Source organism: Pituophis catenifer, unplaced genomic scaffold, assembly GCF_029215685.1.
Source record: "Pituophis catenifer annectens isolate HBS135680 unplaced genomic scaffold, rPitCat1.0.hap2 SCAF_1, whole genome shotgun sequence".
NCBI lineage: Eukaryota > Metazoa > Chordata > Lepidosauria > Squamata > Colubridae > Pituophis > Pituophis catenifer.
The window spans coordinates 284,444,728-284,461,262 of record NW_027256881.1 but is presented as its reverse complement, the minus strand read 5'-3'; the positions used below and the strand labels follow the sequence as shown (position 1 = coordinate 284,461,262).

Genomic DNA, 16,535 nt, shown 5'->3' with positions numbered 1-16,535 from the left:
GGCGCTGGTTTTCCTCCGGGGATCTTGACAAAGGCTTTCTAAGCAGCCCCCACGTGTTGTTTTTTTTTTTTTAACCCGGGATCAGATCAAGTGCGTGTGCCGCATTTTTCGCATCTTTCCCCTCCCCCTTCCCTCTCCCCACCTTCCCCCCTCCCCCCGAGCTCCACGCCTTTGCTCTTCCGTCCCAAAGGCAGGGTCGCTTGGAATTCTCAAACATAACTGGAAGGAACAGAGGGGGGGGGAGGAGGTGTTAGATAAAGTGGTTGCCCCAAGCGTTTAAGGATAAAGGAGAACACGTACTCAGTGGACAGGGGGGAAATCCCTGCCTTACAGGAAAAACCTTGCAAAGTGTGGTGCTGCCTGCCTTGGATTACAATGTTTTATGTCGTTTATTAAATTTATATGCCGCCCATCTCATTCTGCAAAGCGACTCATTTGGCAGACGTTCAGCAGTTCATAGACAAGGCTTTTTTTAAAAAAAAAAAAAACCATTTAGAGTCGCTTAAGATCCGGCAGAAAAGTGACAACATTTCAGGGGAGTGATTCCGCCTCCTACCAGCAGCCATCTGGCTTGCCCAAATTTTACCCTTCCCGGGTGTCCACATCTCCAGTATTTTGCCCTTGGTTCTCCCGGGGGTTGCGGTGCGATCATTCCGTACCAAAGTTGCCAGGCTCCGCTTTTAAGACTGGGGTCTCCCGGCTGAAGGCAGGCGTCCAACCTCCTCCTCGAAATAGAAAAGGGTATTCTCTCAAGGTTGTTTGCCAATCAGCTTATACAAGCTAAAGAAAGAACGCGCCAACTGGTTATTTCACTTATTTTTAACTAGGAAGGGCCCGATGAACCTTCTGAACTGGGGCTGGCAGAAAGGTGACAAAACCTCATTATCATACAGCTGAAGGCTTATCTTCTCTGTTTCCCCCACCCCCTCCCTATTTAACAACAAGCTGAAATAAAAGCCACATGAAAGGCCTTCTCTGTGCTTGGCTTTAATGAGGGACACGCGACTCAACAATAAGCACACATTGCAGGCAGACCAAGGGGCTTTACTGGCAGACAGCAGCCTGCAGCCAGGAGACGGGCTGAGCCTCCCAGGTCGGTTTCGCACGAGCCAGAGGGAGGGCTCCGGGCTCAGCCCCATCCTGTTGTTTTCACCCAGGAGAGCGGTGGCGGTGGCAGGGATGCTGCCGCCTCCTAGGGCGGGCGCCCATCCATGGCTTCTTCACTCCCCAGGAAGCCAAGCCATCGGATTTCACCTGTTCTTCCCCCCACCTCAATTGTCGCGGATTGTGAGAAATGAGCTTCCCACGCCAGGGAAGGTGGCTTTGAAAGCGGCAGTGAATTCCCCCGCCTGCTCCTCCCGCAAACGCTTCAGAAGGGCAGTCAAGCGCTTGCAGGACAAGCCTCGCTTCGTTTGCCACTTCCCATCCGGAGAGGAGAACGCGCAGTTGTAGAGCTCCTTTCGCGCCCAGCAGCGTCGAGCTGCTAAGAGTAGGAAGCCCCGCAGGAGTTGGGCAGGTAGGGGCGTCTTCCTCGCACAATTGTCGAGGGAGCGAAAGCCGTCAATAAACTGTCCTTTCAGTTTCTCAGGAACCACTTGATTAGTTTCTCCTAGCAGGGGGTGTAGGCGCGGGCGCCGAACCTACAGGTAGAGAGACGCACAGATCTCGTGGAACTGCACTATCGTTCCAAATGTATCCACTTTCGCGGGAAACGGAACGGGAAGAGGCATTAATTAACCCTCATTAACTCATGCTTTTTTAATTCCCCTTCCCCATCTCTGCCCTTGGCCGGTCTTCCCTCCCTCCCTCCCTCCGTAGCCAGCCTGGAGAGGAGCGAGCCCACGAAGGCTGGGCTGGCGAACGATCCAGCTGGGTTCCTCCGGGGGGCGACTTTACCGGCCACCCCCCCCCCCGGGCATTCTGGATCCGCGGGCTCGAGAGGCCACACTTGACTTCAATTCCAGAAAGATGAAAAGTGGGTGGGATCTCCGGAGTCTGACTGGCAGTTTACATAATGAGCTTGCACAGCTATATATGCAGCTGAAAGGAAGCGAGTTGCCTACTTGCTGAGCGAGCGCGGCGAGGCCGGGAAAAGAGGAGCTACCGGTACCAGCACGCCGCGGCCCCCGGGGACCCCCACCGCCTCGCCTCTAGTCTTGCACGCCTCTGGAGTGTATCGAAAGGCGGCCGTCGCGGATCTTTTCCCCCCCACCCCACCCCACACACACACGGCTGGCTTCAAGAGCTGGATTATACCCGACTGCCCTCCTCTGCGAAGTTTGGGGCGTGTTCGGAAGGGAGAGCCGCTGCTGCACGGGGTGAACCTGCGGGCGACGACTTTGGGGCCGAGGCCAGAGGCGCATCACTGCAACCGCCCCCCCCAAAGGAATACAACGCCAAGCCCGGCCCAACCGGCGCAGCAGCAGAAGGTGGACGAGGTCGGCTCCCGCGAGCACCCGAGAAGGATGGCTGCCCTGCGTCTCTTGGGCTTTGCGCTGGCTCTGGCGCTCCCGCTGCAGGTAATGGCCCAGCCGGCGGCGAGGCCGAGGGGCGCGAAGGCTCGGCCGGCTGGGGGAAAAGCTCTGACCGGGCTCTTTTGTGTCTCTCTCCTCTTTGTGCAGCGGGTCTGCGGCTCCGGCGTCTTCCAGCTGGAGCTGCGCGAGTTCGTCAACGGGCAGGGTTTCCTGGCCAGCGGAGAGCCGTGCGGGGTCGGCTGCAGGACCTTCTTTCGCGTTTGCTTGAAACACTTTCAGGCGGTGATCTCCCCGGGCGCCTGTACCTTCGGGAGCCTCACCACCCCGGTGCTGGGAACCAACTCTTTCGCCATCAAAGAGACGGAGGGCTTCGGCAGTCCCATCAAGTTGCCATTTAACTTCACCTGGCCGGTGAGAGCTCACCTCCAAGAGACCTGGAACGGGGGTGGAGGGGAGGAGGCAGCAGCTAAAGGGGAGGGCGCTACTCGGCTGGCCGAGAGGCAAAGGCGCTTAGCTGCGGTTCTTGCCTTCGCTCCCCGTCCTGCAAAAAACTGCTAATTGCAAAAGCAGTTAGACATGCGTGGGTTGCTTAAGTCGAGCGAAATGTAAAAACGGGAATGGCATTCGCAGCGCGCATCCCGGGGCTGTGGAGGGATAGCGAGCGAAAAATGACCTGCCGTTAGAGAACCTGCAAATAGTTAGCGATGGTTGAGTTCCCGAAGCCCTACAGCCCCTTTCCGATCCCCTCCATTCGCCGCTTTCTCTCACTGCTTCTTTTCGTCCAACAGGGAACTTTCTCGCTGATTATTGAAGCCTGGCATGCCCCTGAAGGTTATTATCCAACAGGTGAATTACCTTATGTCTCTCGGCGGTCGCTAGGGGGAAGCCGTGTGTTGCCTTACTTTACTGTATATTTAAAATAACTCCTAGAAAATAGTTAATTTTTCTGGTATTGTTCCAAAACAGCTGTCGCCAAAGCTAGATAAACACATCTGAGTGCACATAAAATTTTAGGATATCGTTTTGGTGCTTGCTTTAATTTGCAAGCCAGAGCTGTGTTCCCTACATCTTGATCGGTTTTGCTTTGATTTTTGTCCTCGACTTAATCTCCACACAATTGTGTTTCCTCCCGTTTATTTTTGGCGTGGGAAAGAAAGGAGCTCTTTGGTGAGAAAACGACAAGGCTGCCAAGAAGTCCTGACTGCCTTTTCCTGTATTTTACACCTTTTTCAAATTCCGCCCTTTGGAAAAGGAATAATGGCTTTGGGATGTTTTTCTGACATAAAGGAAAAGGATATTTCAACAGCAGCACAGCTCTTATTTTGAAAGCGTCTCCGAGAAAAGTGGATACTGAAGGCAATTTAAAATACTGGCTTTATTTAAAAAAAAAAAAAAAACAGGGACTCTCTTCCTTTCTCTAACTGCAACCAAGTAGCCGAGTCCTACATATTCCAGGAATTTTATACATTTCTGTGTGAACAAGAAATGTTATTTTACAGACTGTTATTGCTTGAACTATAAAGAGTTTCCCCCATCTTTGGAATTTAATCACAATGGTAGCATTTCCCCACAACTGCCAGGGATAAACTGGTTGATTCTTTTTATTTGGAAATCACATGGATTTGGATTACCAGGATTTCAGACTCTTCATTTTAAATTATATTAGATGTTCCATTTGGAAAACTTTTTTTAAAAAAACAAAACAAAACTCCAAAGCCATCAACTAATGGAGCATGTTGCATAAAATCTGGGCAGACATTAGGGAGGTGTTACAGATGACCCTGGAGAAGGCATAGAAAAGGCGAAGTATAATTGGGAAATAGTTTTAATAAATTAAAACAATGTGTTAGCAGAGAGCATTGTTGAAATGATGTAATATGACTAAGGCTGTCCCACCATATGTTATTCATCAAGGAAAAGGACAAAAGGAACTGTAGCCAACATGGGTTGGCATTGGCATTGCTAATGGTGGTTCATTGTCTTCTATTGGAAGGATGCAGGGCAAGCTAGATTTCAGCACTGCTTCACACACACCCTTTCCCAGCTCTTGAAGCATGCACTCTGTTTAAAGGCAGAGCAGCTCTGCTATACTAGTAAAGCAGCTCCGGAACTTTATGGGGGAATTCTGAGGGGAATGATCACTTGTTACTTACTGGAAGAGATGCTACAACTAACTTCGACAGGGAGAAGTTAAGCAAGCGAGAGAAGCAACTCTCAGCGTGGATAACGTAGGGATAATTTCCTCTTGTACTGCTGCCTGTGATGCAGCTGGTAAAGATACTCCTGGTCGAATGTCCTAGGGATCAGTGTGGGAGAAATGCCCGAGGAGTTTGGAACAATTGTGGAAAATTGATGGAAAGCGGCGTCTCCTGGAAGGGAGAGTTGCACTATGGTTGCCTATAGATGACAAATGTATAAAGGCCTAACCCCGCAGTATCGTTCGCAGGCTCCGAGACCCCAGCTCGGAAATGGCTCATCAGCCAAATGGCGATCCAGCGCTCGCTGGCGGTGGGCGAGGACTGGTCCCAAGACGAGCAGAGCAACCAGCGCGCCAAGCTCAGCTACTCCTACCGAGTCATCTGCAACGAGCACTACTACGGGGATAACTGCTCTCGTATCTGCAGGAGTCGGGACGACCACTTCGGACACTACCTTTGCCAACCTGACGGCAGCTTCGTCTGCATGGCGGGCTGGACTGGAAACTACTGTACGGAGGGTGAGTAACTTTCCGCTCCCCAGTTCGCAGGCGAGTAGCAGGCGGGAAGTGCCAGGCGAGGAGAAAGAGCGCCCCCTGGTGCTCGCGCGCGCGTATAGCGCCGCCGGCGGCGCGTGCGGAGGGCGGAGGGCGCGCGCCTTGCGGGAGGGCGGAGGCGGGGGGGGGAGGAGAAAGCGCGGGACACCTGCTGTCGGTCGCGAGGGAAGCGCGCGCGGGAGGGACTTTCGCTCTGACCGTTATGGAGGTTGGGAGGATGGCTGTGGAGATTCTCAGCCATTCCAGGTCATAGTTGTCTCAAAGATGCTTTTTCAAAAGGCAACTGGACTGGGCTATTTTCCCTGAAGAAAAAGCAGCCATCTGTCAGAAATGGTGTATGGTCTCCCGCTTGGGGAGGGGGGGTTGGACTAGATGACCCACAAATTCCCTTTCAACTCTGTTAATCTGTTTAATCTGTTTAAAGGAAACATTTGGCTTCTCATCCAAAAAGCTCCATCAACTGTGATGGTGGAGGATGGAAGGATAGTTACTGACTTGCCCTTAGGTACTGGAAGGACTGTACCTATCTTTCCATCTATTGCCTAAGTGCCGAGTCCATATAAATCTACAGGTAGTCCTCAACTTATGACCACAATTGAGCCCAGAATTTCTATTGTTAGGTGAGACATTGGTTAAGTGAATTTTGCCCCATTTTACGGCCTTTCTTGCCACAGTTGTTAAGCGAATCACTGCAATTCTTAACTTAGTAACACGGTTGTGAATCTGGCTCCCCATTGATTTTGCTTGTCAGAAGGTCGCAAAAGTTGATCACATGCCTGTTGGGACACAGCAACAGTCATAAATATGAACCAGTTGCCAAGTGTCTGAATTTTGATCACTTGACCATGGGGATGCTGCAAAGGTAACTGGAAAATTGTCATAAGTCACATTTTTCAGTGCTGTTGTAACTGAGCAGTCACTAAACAAACTGTTGTAAGTCAAGGACCACCTGTATAGTCTAAGTGCTAAGTCCATATAAGTCTAGGTGCTATTGCTATCCCCCACCATCACAACTGATGAAGCTTCTTGGATGAAAAGCGAAACGGTTTTTTCTTTCTCAATGAAAAAACAGTCCAGTTGCCTTTTGAAAAAGCACCTTTGCGAGGCTTGAAGGAGTTTCATTGGGGATAAGGAGGTATTTGGATTCAGCCATGTAGGATGTCTTATTATGTTGCAGTTAACACTGTTGATACTTGCTACAGAAAGATATGTAGGCTGTTTCTAAATATTCCCAACCAAGAAAACAGCTTTACAATAGGAAAAGACTAGCAGTTGTACTTTGGGCATTTTCACTTTGATTGCTAAAAACATTTAGATTTAGAGCTAAAGTCTAAGTGGGCAGTCCTGTTCTCATCAGTCCTCTAAAGCTAGTGGCTGTGTTGCTGTTGCTGAAATTTTACACTTTACAGGTTCTACTTAGCTGGGTTGAGGAAATCAAGTCTATGTTTGTTGTGAAAACAATATGGTCTCAGGGCTAAAGGAAATCTATATTTACTAGCAATACAGGTGCTATGTTTTTTGAAGATATCTTTACAGAAAAATCAAATGCAGTGTAGGATTGACAATCTACATTTAAATGTGCAGTTTTATGTAGAAAAAATCTGTTTGGGAGCTCTGTGGTCATGGACATAATTTTGAGCACAGCGTAGTAATATTCCAGGAACAAAGAAGCTTCTTGGATAAAAAGTGAACCATTTTCAAGGAAAAAAAACACAAGAAAATCCAGCTGTCTTTTGAGAAGCATCTTTGAGAAGCACCACCATTTTAGGGCAAAACACAGCAACCCCCCCCCAACTTTTTCCCCAGAGATAAAACTACAGATCAAACCCTTACTTAGCTACTGACTTGTCAGAGTTTTTATAAAAATGAAAAGTGGGGAAGGACAAATGCTATTGTGTTCACAGGGAAAGTAAAAGAATACAGATTAAATATATCTTGAAATGCATTAAAGTCATCCTTGAATGAAGTTTTGAATCTTATTCTTTTTTTTTTCTTTTCCTTTTTTTTGCAGCCATCTGTTTAGCTGGGTGTTCAGAAAAAAGTGGATTTTGTAGAAATCCAGGAGAATGCATGTAAGTATTAAACTTGAGAGCCAAAATTCAAGTATAAATCCCAATCTTTTTTTCTCCCTTCCACTTGTCATCATTCATCATTTGTCTTTCTTGGGACTAAATCTTGTTGAAGGAATCTTAAAACTTCTCAATTTCTTTCCAGTTGTCGTAGTGGTTGGCGGGGCCGCTATTGTGATGAATGCATTCCTCATGTGGGATGTCGTCATGGTACATGTACAAAACCAGGGAAATGCTTATGTGATGAAGGCTGGGGTGGCCTCTTCTGTGATCAAGGTTAGTGGATAAGAACTATGACAAGGGTTCCTTCTTTCATTTTCTCTATTAACAATATGCCTTCTAAAAATATTTTTGATGGGACCTAAACAAGGGATGGGATGGGAGCCTAGAGTTTTCCTTGCCTCCCAGCTATGCCCAGGAAGTGGGAGTCCTGTGAAGCAGATGTGGGGTTGCTGCTATCTGAAGGGAGGCGAGGAAGGAAAAGTTCCATTATTTGAACAGTTGACCGAAGCTGTATATAATCCCTTTTCTTTAAAATAGAGATGTTGAGCTTTCAGCCTTCTCCCACAACAAAAATTCTATTTGAGCTGTATTTACATAACACCATTAGCCAAGTGAGTAAAGATTGAATTGGCTGCATTCATACAACATGTTCATCTTGGTTAGTGTTAACAAGGATTTTTTTTGCAGTTTAATGTGTGATATGAATGTAGCCCACAATTTATATCCAAATTAGGAGAACTCAGAGCAGTAGTTAATTCTGTAAGCAAATTAATATGTATTTATATGTACAGTTTTTGAACTTAACTGAGTTGTCAACATTTCTGCCAAAAACTTACATCAAAAGAAACAGACTCAGGATCTATGTTATATAAGAGGAAATAACTTTATACAACAAATGCTAAGGTTGTATTTTATTAAATGAACTATTAAGATTCTTTTTAAAAGGATACTTTTGGCACGATTATGTGACCTGTTATGTCCTTAGCTAAAAAAAGATACATTTTTCAAGAGGATTGATATGTGCTTCCATTTACAATCAAAGTTATTTTTCTATCATTGGATAATTTCTTAAAATTTATTTTTATAGTCATGGCTTAATTAGCAATTGCAATTTTCTACCAAAGTCTATTTCAAAGCTGAACTGTATTCTTCTAAAACGGTGTTTCCCAACCCTGACAACTTTAAGATATGTGGACCAACTCCTAGAATTTCCTAGCCAACATGCTGGCAAGGGTAATTCTGGAAGTTGAAGTCCACGCATCTTAAAGTTGCCAGATCTGGGAAACATTGTTCTAAAGCATATACAAGCTGCCCCTTGAAGTGTTCCTATCCCATGCTGATGCTGACTGGATTCTAAGCCATCTTAAATATTAATTAACCATTTGGGAACTGGGTGGAAAAACCATTTGGGAACTGGGTGGAAAAAAAGAAGCACATTACAGTATTACAGTGGTGCATTGTTTAACATAGTCCCACAGAAAAATAGTCCCTCAGAAGAGAGACAGACAGACAGACAGACAGACAGACAGACAGACAGACAGACAGACATGTATACATGCTAGAATTTGAAACAATAATCCAGGACTCTTCAGCTAACAGGAGTCTTTAGCCGAGGTTAGAGAGCTGCACGGCACTGACCATAAACCCAGATGAAGGGGATATTCCTGCCACTACATGCAATAATCAAAGAGTGAGGGATTGCCTAGAAGGAAGTGAAGTGTAGCAGACAAAATGCTTTTGAGCTGGCAAAAGATGGAGAACAATACTTTTTAACATGGAACAGGAAAACACACTGGAAGGAGTTGAGGATGATGTCATCCTCCAAAAATGATTGGAGGGCATTTCTATTCATGATGGGACAATTTAATGGTGCAGAGATGCCTCTAATCTTCATTCAAGTTAGAATACTCATTCTGACAAATTCTAAAGCAAATTTGGTGATCCAGATTTTTTTTTTTCTCAGAAAAACCACTGTTGTAGGTCCCAGAAATTTCCTCCCTTTCTCACAGCTGGGATTGAATTCCACTGCTTTTTCTTCTAAGTATTTGGGTTGAGTTCTCTCTGCTAGACTTCCTTTAATTTCAGAGCTCATTCTTCCAATTGTTCTGATACTGACAAGGTCAATTTCAGTTCCTTGGCTTTCAATTTTTTTTTTCAATGATCAATCTGTACTGGTCTCAGATATTCTCTGTCACCCTCTTTAATTCAGTTTGCCCTCTGAATCAGGTTGACTGGTACAGTGATGCTGTTTATTACTCCTTGTATCTGACTATTATATCTATAGCAAACAATTAAGATTCATATAACACTAATTTTCTTCAACACAGGTTGTGCTTGTATGACCACCTAGAACAGATAATTTAGAGATGTAGAAGGTTGCCTGAACTCTGAATTTGAGAGAAAATAAAGTGAATTGACCAAGCTATTATTTGTACTAAAGATTTATTTGAGAGCAATTTATAGTATGATTTGCAGGGATGAGCAACACATCATCAAACATCATTTGTAGTTTGCTTGTTCTAAAGACAAGGCTTGGTCCTTGTCCAATCTTTTTGAATTACCCGGAAATATATCCGGAAACATTATCAAGGAAAGTTTGTTCTGTTGAAGTATATATGACCTTGTAGGATGATTTTTATGAGTCAGATATTGTTGGAATTTGGAGCCAGGGGGGTGGTATAGCTAAGGTGCTGGAGTAGAAATTAGGGAAATCCAGGTTCTAACTCTCCTTCAGGCATGGAAACCAAGGGGGTCATCTCAGTCCAGTAGTTCCTTCTTGGTCCTAAATCAATATCAGATTTATGTGAGAAGTGACTATCATGAACTGATAGTTTCATTATATGACTTAAGTGACTTACATTATGAAAAATAAGCACCCAATCAGACAACACTAAGAAGAAAATACAATGGTTTTTTTTAATAAATCTTTAAATTCTGTTATTGCAAATCAGTCAAGACATACAGAAGTAAAGGATGGCTCTTGGTATGTTTATAATGTTTATATAGTTTTTCCGGTTTAGGTTAGGTTAGTTTTCAGAATTAAATCATCCTTGGAGCTATACGAACATTTATTCCTGATATGTTGGCTTTGACTGTCCCCTTCTATTGTTAAGATTTGCTCCAGCAGATGGAATGCTGCTTGTCTGCTTTCATTATTAAAGGCACCATCCAGATACCATTTCACCTTGGATATGCTAATTTCACTAAATGCTCTTTGTCTATTTCCTTGTCTCTTTATCTATTGGGATTAGGGTAAAAATGAAGACTTCAAACTAAGCTGTTCCGCTTGCTTGCTTGCTTGCTTGCTTGCTTTACTTACTTACTTACTTAATCTACACCTGGAAAATGTTTACATTTCTCTTGTTGTCAAGGTCAAGAGTAAAAGAGTAAAAAAAACCTGCAGTAATAACCTTGGACAAGTTTGTTTATTTTAGGCATTATCTGCAGTCCCAGTAAACAGTAGTGAAGGCATCTACAGCTAAGTAACAAACTTTCAGGCAAATATATTTTGGTCCAACTCATTATGTCTTGCTGTGTTTTTCATGTTTCTTCTTTGGAATGTCTGATCTGTCTCATTGACTGATAGTTTTCTTCTGTGCTTTGTTTCTTGTTAGATCTGAATTATTGTACCCATCATAAACCTTGTCAAAATGGAGCCACTTGCATGAACACCGGTCAAGGAAGCTACACCTGCTCTTGCAAAGAGGGGTTCACTGGCAAGGACTGCGAAAGGAATATTAGTGAATGTGATAGCAGCCCCTGCAAAAATGGTGGTAGTTGCACAGTAAGGACAAATTATATGCTAATAGTTAATTTATGAAAATAAAAATGGCATTATTATTATTTTATCCAGTTCTTTTTTCAAGGATAGCAGGCTTGCACACATGAAGTTATATTAATATATATTCATAACAATATACTGTCAAATTGACATATCCCCCACAGCCACTGTGCTTGCCCTCAAGCCTACCCAATCCACTCATACATCCCCATTAATGTCTTCATCTTCTGGCTGCCAAGGACCTTCCAAAGCTGTATGGAATATTCTACATTTTGCAGAATTGTGCAGTGGCAGAGCACAGTTGTCACTTTTGCTAATGCTTTCCATATTTTCTTCATTTCCTCACTCGTTTTGTTTTGCAACAAGGGGAAAAAAATACAAATTGCCATTGTGCAGATAGTTCCAAGATGACTTATAGAGAGAGGCCAGAAGCCAGGAGATAGGATGAAATAAGAGTCCCTCCAACAGCCATTGCTTACCCCAAAGCTTCAGGCCAGAGACTTAGTGATGTAAACCATCTTGGGAGTTTCTTCCTAATTACTGGGGAAGGAAAACGGCAAAGAAATACTGTGGCCTGCAAAAAGTATTGCAAATATAAATGATGCAAAAATGGGGGCATTTCTTTCCTACAGTTTATATTGATAGGAATTTAGTGTTATGTACTTTTACATCAAAAGGTATTAAGGTATCAATTTTTCTGATTTACAGAACCTTAGAATTTTTACCTTTACATTCACGGCAGAGGGCTTGCACACAATATAATGGACCCTTCATTGAATCACAATCAAATCTTAATATAAATAAAATACAATGAATTATTTTTCATAGGATTATGTGTGAATCGATGGAGTCATTAATAACTGATCTCTGGATCTCCATCAGTATATCATTGTTAGGCAATTATTTGTATATTATTTTAAACTGTTATATGTGCCTATGCAATCTAGCTTCATCTATCTGGGTTCTGACTTAAATGCAAAAATAGCTGTAGTCTGAAACAACTGCTATTTCAGGAAACTAAATTTTATATATATTGTTTGCTTGCTTCTATAGGATTTAGGAAATGAATACAAATGTACATGTCTCCCGGGATATGATGGCATTAACTGTGAGCATACTACCTTGACTTGTCTTGAATCTCCGTGTTTTAATGGTGGAACGTGCCTGGAAAAAGAAAAAGGAACTAGCTATGCATGCCTTTGCCCCATGGGATTTACTGGATCCAATTGTGAGAAAAAAGTAGATAGGTGCACCAATAATCCCTGCGCTAATGGTAAGCCATAAGAAGAGGACTTTAGTTTTTGAGAATGGTCATGAAAGAAACTTTAATTTGCTAGCATGCCAGTTTCATTTTCCTATTTTCATTCCTTATGAATTTTCTAGGTTGACAAAATGCTAATCCTTACCTTCCATGGATGTTTTTCAAATATTTTTAATTAACAGATAATTAACAGGGTAAAGGAGTGGTTTGTAACTTTGCGTGCATATATACATACTGTATATATTCTCATTTCATTAGGCTATAGTAGCCATGTCAAGAAACAACTAAAACATATGTACAGTTTTGTTGAATTTGGACAAGTGGATTTTTTAAAATAAGCATGTCTTTAAATGAATCAGGTTGTTCATTCCTAATTCTACCCTCACTGAAGAAGTTAAAGAAAAGACATTTAGAATAAAACATCCCTCAACTTTGTATTCTATCATAGATCTGCCACGTATTCTACTTTCCCCTAAACTAAGTTTAACTCTCCAAAAGGTCCTTAGGCAATATAGTTACATCTTGTGAGAGCCTTTGTTCACTTTAATTGTGTAGGATAAGAAACAGGTTCAGTAACAGATTAATGAAACCAAGACAATATACACAAGACACCAGAAGCATCATAGAAGCAAATCTGTAGAACAGAATTATATGTGCACTCATCTTTTGAAGGTTTTGTTTAAAAATGCAAAGAGGGGAGAAGATTTAAGACCATGGAATAGGAAGGGGATTCTGGTTTGTTTTAAATAAGTTATTTCCAAAGTTGAGTATTCTAGCTTGGTGTTAGTTTGTAGCTGGACATTCCTACTTTTTGCACTATTGTAATCATTGCAATGCTTTGTGAGCACTAAAAAGGCTTTTTCCCCTTCTGTAGGTGGGCAGTGTTTTGTAATGGGCCAACAGCATGTATGTCGCTGCCGTCCAGGCTTCTCTGGTCAGACGTGTGAGATATACATCAGCAGATGTTTAAGAAATCCCTGTTCCCATGGAGGATCATGTCAAGATCTTGATGCTACTCATGATTATAAATGTACTTGCTTGCCAGGCTTCACTGGCAGAAATTGTGAAATTAGAACTAGAGATGGTTGTTCTTCTGGACCATGCCAAAATGGGGGGACATGCTACATTGGGCTTTACACTAAAAGCTTTGCTTGCCACTGTCCCTCTGGCTTCCTGGGCACCCACTGTGAATTTGCAGTGGCAAATCCTGCGACGAGCATCATTCCACCACTTCCTAAGCCACTTCCCTGGGTGGCTATATCCATGGGAGTTGGGTTAGTAGCTCTTCTCATCCTGTGCTGCATGATAGCCATAGTTATCCGACAGATGCAGAGACACCCAGAGCAAAATTCAGAAACTATGAACAACGTGTCTGACTTCCAGAAGGAAAATCTCATCCCAGCTTCTCAGCTTAAAAACACCAATAAAAATAAAGATCTTGAAATTGATTGTGTACTGGAGAAATCAAACTACAAACTTAAAAACCATACATTGGATTATAACCTAGTGAAGGAACTGACAAATAGAGGAACTCAGGAAGATAAATACCATAAAAGTGAAAAGTGTATAGGAGAGAAATCACCGTTCTGGTTATGCAGGTATGAAAATTTCCTTTAAAAGATGAATTTATTTGCATTGTTAAGACGAAGAATAAAGGTTGTGTTTTAGTGTAAAAGTCTCAGAAAGGAGCAAATGAGTCTGAAAATATAGCTGAAAATGTCTCTCTCTGATATTTTTAAATTTTTGTATACTAATTAGTATACTAATTCTTCATTATTACAAGAAAACTAATTGGCCATGTTTTGAAAATGCTTTATTTTTCTAATTAGAACAAGAAATGCTTTCAACATGAGAAAATATTCTATGTAAGCTTGAATCCTATATATTGGTTTTTAAATACCATTTTATTGTTATTTCTTTCTCTATATCCTCCTATCTTTGTTTAAGCTAGCATGGCATTACTGTACTGTAGCCTATCTTAGGTTGGAAATAATACTGTTGTGAACAGGAATTCACTAATTCCCTGGATCATAGCAGAACTAGAATAAAAATAAGGGATGATGTATTCAATTCACAAAAACCACTCCCCTCCCTGTCCTTCATTGCAGATAAGTGGTTGGACTTGATTTTATGATTGTTTTTATGATCATAAAATCACTGTGGTCCTTCAATAAATCATGTGATCCTTAAGCGAATCATGTCATTAAGCAAATCCAGTATATCCACTGGGCAATTTTGCTGTTTTCTGCTGAAAAACAGCAAAAACATTGCAAATCAAAGTTACATGACTGTGGATCTTGCAATTGTTCATAAATATGACCTGAGTGCCAAGCACCCAAAATGTGAGTATAGTGATCACAGGGTTAGGCACATCAATTGTAACTTTAAAGATGGGGTGTAAATAGCTTTTCTGAAGTCTATTATAACTTCAAACAGTCATTAAGCCAACTGCCATAAGGCAAAGACTACCTGTAAATTAAATACTGAAAACAAATTTAGTGAAATTATATCCTCTTTTTAACACTGAAGTGAGGTTATCATTTTTCAGTGTAATAATATGAACAATCTGAACTGTTATCTCTAGTTTTTCTTACTATTGTGCTAGTCTCATCATTTTGATGTGTAGGTTTAAACAGAACCTGTTCCATATTACAAGAGTTCCTGAAGTCTACATTCTATGACATTACTCCTTCATGAAATTCCTGTAATTTGAGCCAAGCTACAATATATCACATGTTTAGACAGTCTTTTTGTTTTTTTAAAAAATGTTTTCCTTTCAATTAGTCCTTTGCAGTCACTTTTTTTGTGTATGAAAGGTAAACTCAAGGACATTCAATGATGAGTACAGCTTCTCCTTATTCTAATTAAACTTGTGTTTTGAAAAGAGAAACAAGTTTTAGTCTTAAGTGTATCCGAGTTCAAGCTGTTGCTTTGTCAAATATAATGTGACGGAGAGGGGTATTGATAGAAACCATAAGTGCCATTAGTTTCCACTGTGCAGACATGAAAAAGAATAAATCTAGAATGTGCAAGGAACTGGTTGCTCTTATTATCTGCTGTCTCTGATGCCAGTGCCTTTTTTCTTTCAATCACAACTTTCCTACAATATCCTTTTTCCACGTCTTGCAATATAAAGTTTTGACATTGGTTCTGAATTTTCACCATGTATTTTATCTTATTTTTCAACAGTGAAAAGCCAGAATGTAGAATATCAGCAATATGCTCTCCAAGGGATTCAATGTACCAGTCTGTTTTTGTAATAACAGAAGAGCGGAATGAATGTATTATAGCTACAGAGGTATGTATATTGCCTACAGAAATGTGATCTCTGCTCTGAATAATGTTCAGAAATGTGACATTCAGAAAGAAAAGTGAACAATGCAATTTGGTGTTTTCAACATAGACAGGCTTATTAAATATTGCTATGATCACCCCAAAAATGATTCAACAAAATATTAAATTCAAATTCTGTGATCATGGAATAATTTTTTTCATGCTCCTGTGTGGGGTCCTGTAACCCATGAAACGTTGGGGATGGTAATTGGGGGTATCTTCAGAATGGCAAGGAACGTGACTGAAGAGGGCCAGAGCAGAAAGAGGAAATTGGGGGAAAACAGGAAACCTTGTGTGATCAGAAATAACTCGGTTATACAACACCATCTTTGAATCTAAGGTTCTAAATGAGAGCATAGGTAGTACAAGAATTCAACAAATTAAAGCATTGACTATATAAGACTTAACTTAAAGAGTTAAACTGGTGAAGATTGAACTTATAAATCATAAAGAGCCTTCCCCTGCTACTAAAATAGTACATTCAAACTATTTAGGTCAACAATTGTATATCTGTTATACTTAATTTTATTTTTGTATTGGATTAATGGAAATGTCTGTTCTATGTTTATGGCAGGTATAAGAGTGAAAGCTGCTCTGTTTGCACCTCAGTTCTAGAGATGCCACGAAGTGGACATTCCTACTACATTGTTTACAATTCAAAATTGGATTGGACTTGGTTTTTTTTTTTTAATTATATGCAATTTGCTGCTCTCAGGAGGAGGAGTGGATGAAAGTGGGTGAACTGGACAGACTGTGAATTTAAAAGATGCAATATACCTTTTTGCCCCCTGTTTCCTTATTTTGAAGTCTAATAGGAGGAATGTAACTGACTACTAGCAGGGGAGAGACGAAGATATCTCTT

General features: G+C 41.9%; 1 protein-coding gene across 1 annotated transcript; it reads left to right on the top strand.

The window, feature by feature from the left end:
• The first annotated feature begins 2,465 nt into the window (after window positions 1–2,465).
• Window positions 2,466–16,405, top strand: DLL4 (delta like canonical Notch ligand 4). The gene is made up of 11 exons (XM_070931316.1): window positions 2,466–2,519; window positions 2,622–2,885; window positions 3,263–3,320; window positions 4,921–5,190; window positions 7,238–7,298; window positions 7,441–7,571; window positions 10,913–11,082; window positions 12,133–12,352; window positions 13,215–13,938; window positions 15,530–15,638; window positions 16,248–16,405. The coding sequence occupies exons 1-11, from the start codon at window positions 2,466–2,468 to the stop codon at window positions 16,251–16,253; spliced, it is 2,067 nt and encodes a 688-aa protein (XP_070787417.1). The 3' UTR covers window positions 16,254–16,405.
• The last annotated feature ends 130 nt before the right edge of the window (window positions 16,406–16,535 follow it).

Coding starts and splice junctions, on each gene's coding strand:
- DLL4 (XM_070931316.1), top strand. CDS start 2,466: ATGGCTGCCCTGCGTCTCTTGGGCTTTGCGCTGGCTCTGGCGCTCCCG. Junction 5,191..7,237: donor TGGAAACTACTGTACGGAGG/GTGAGTAACTTT, acceptor TTTTTTTTGCAG/CCATCTGTTTAGCTGGGTGT. Junction 13,939..15,529: donor TCACCGTTCTGGTTATGCAG/GTATGAAAATTT, acceptor ATTTTTCAACAG/TGAAAAGCCAGAATGTAGAA.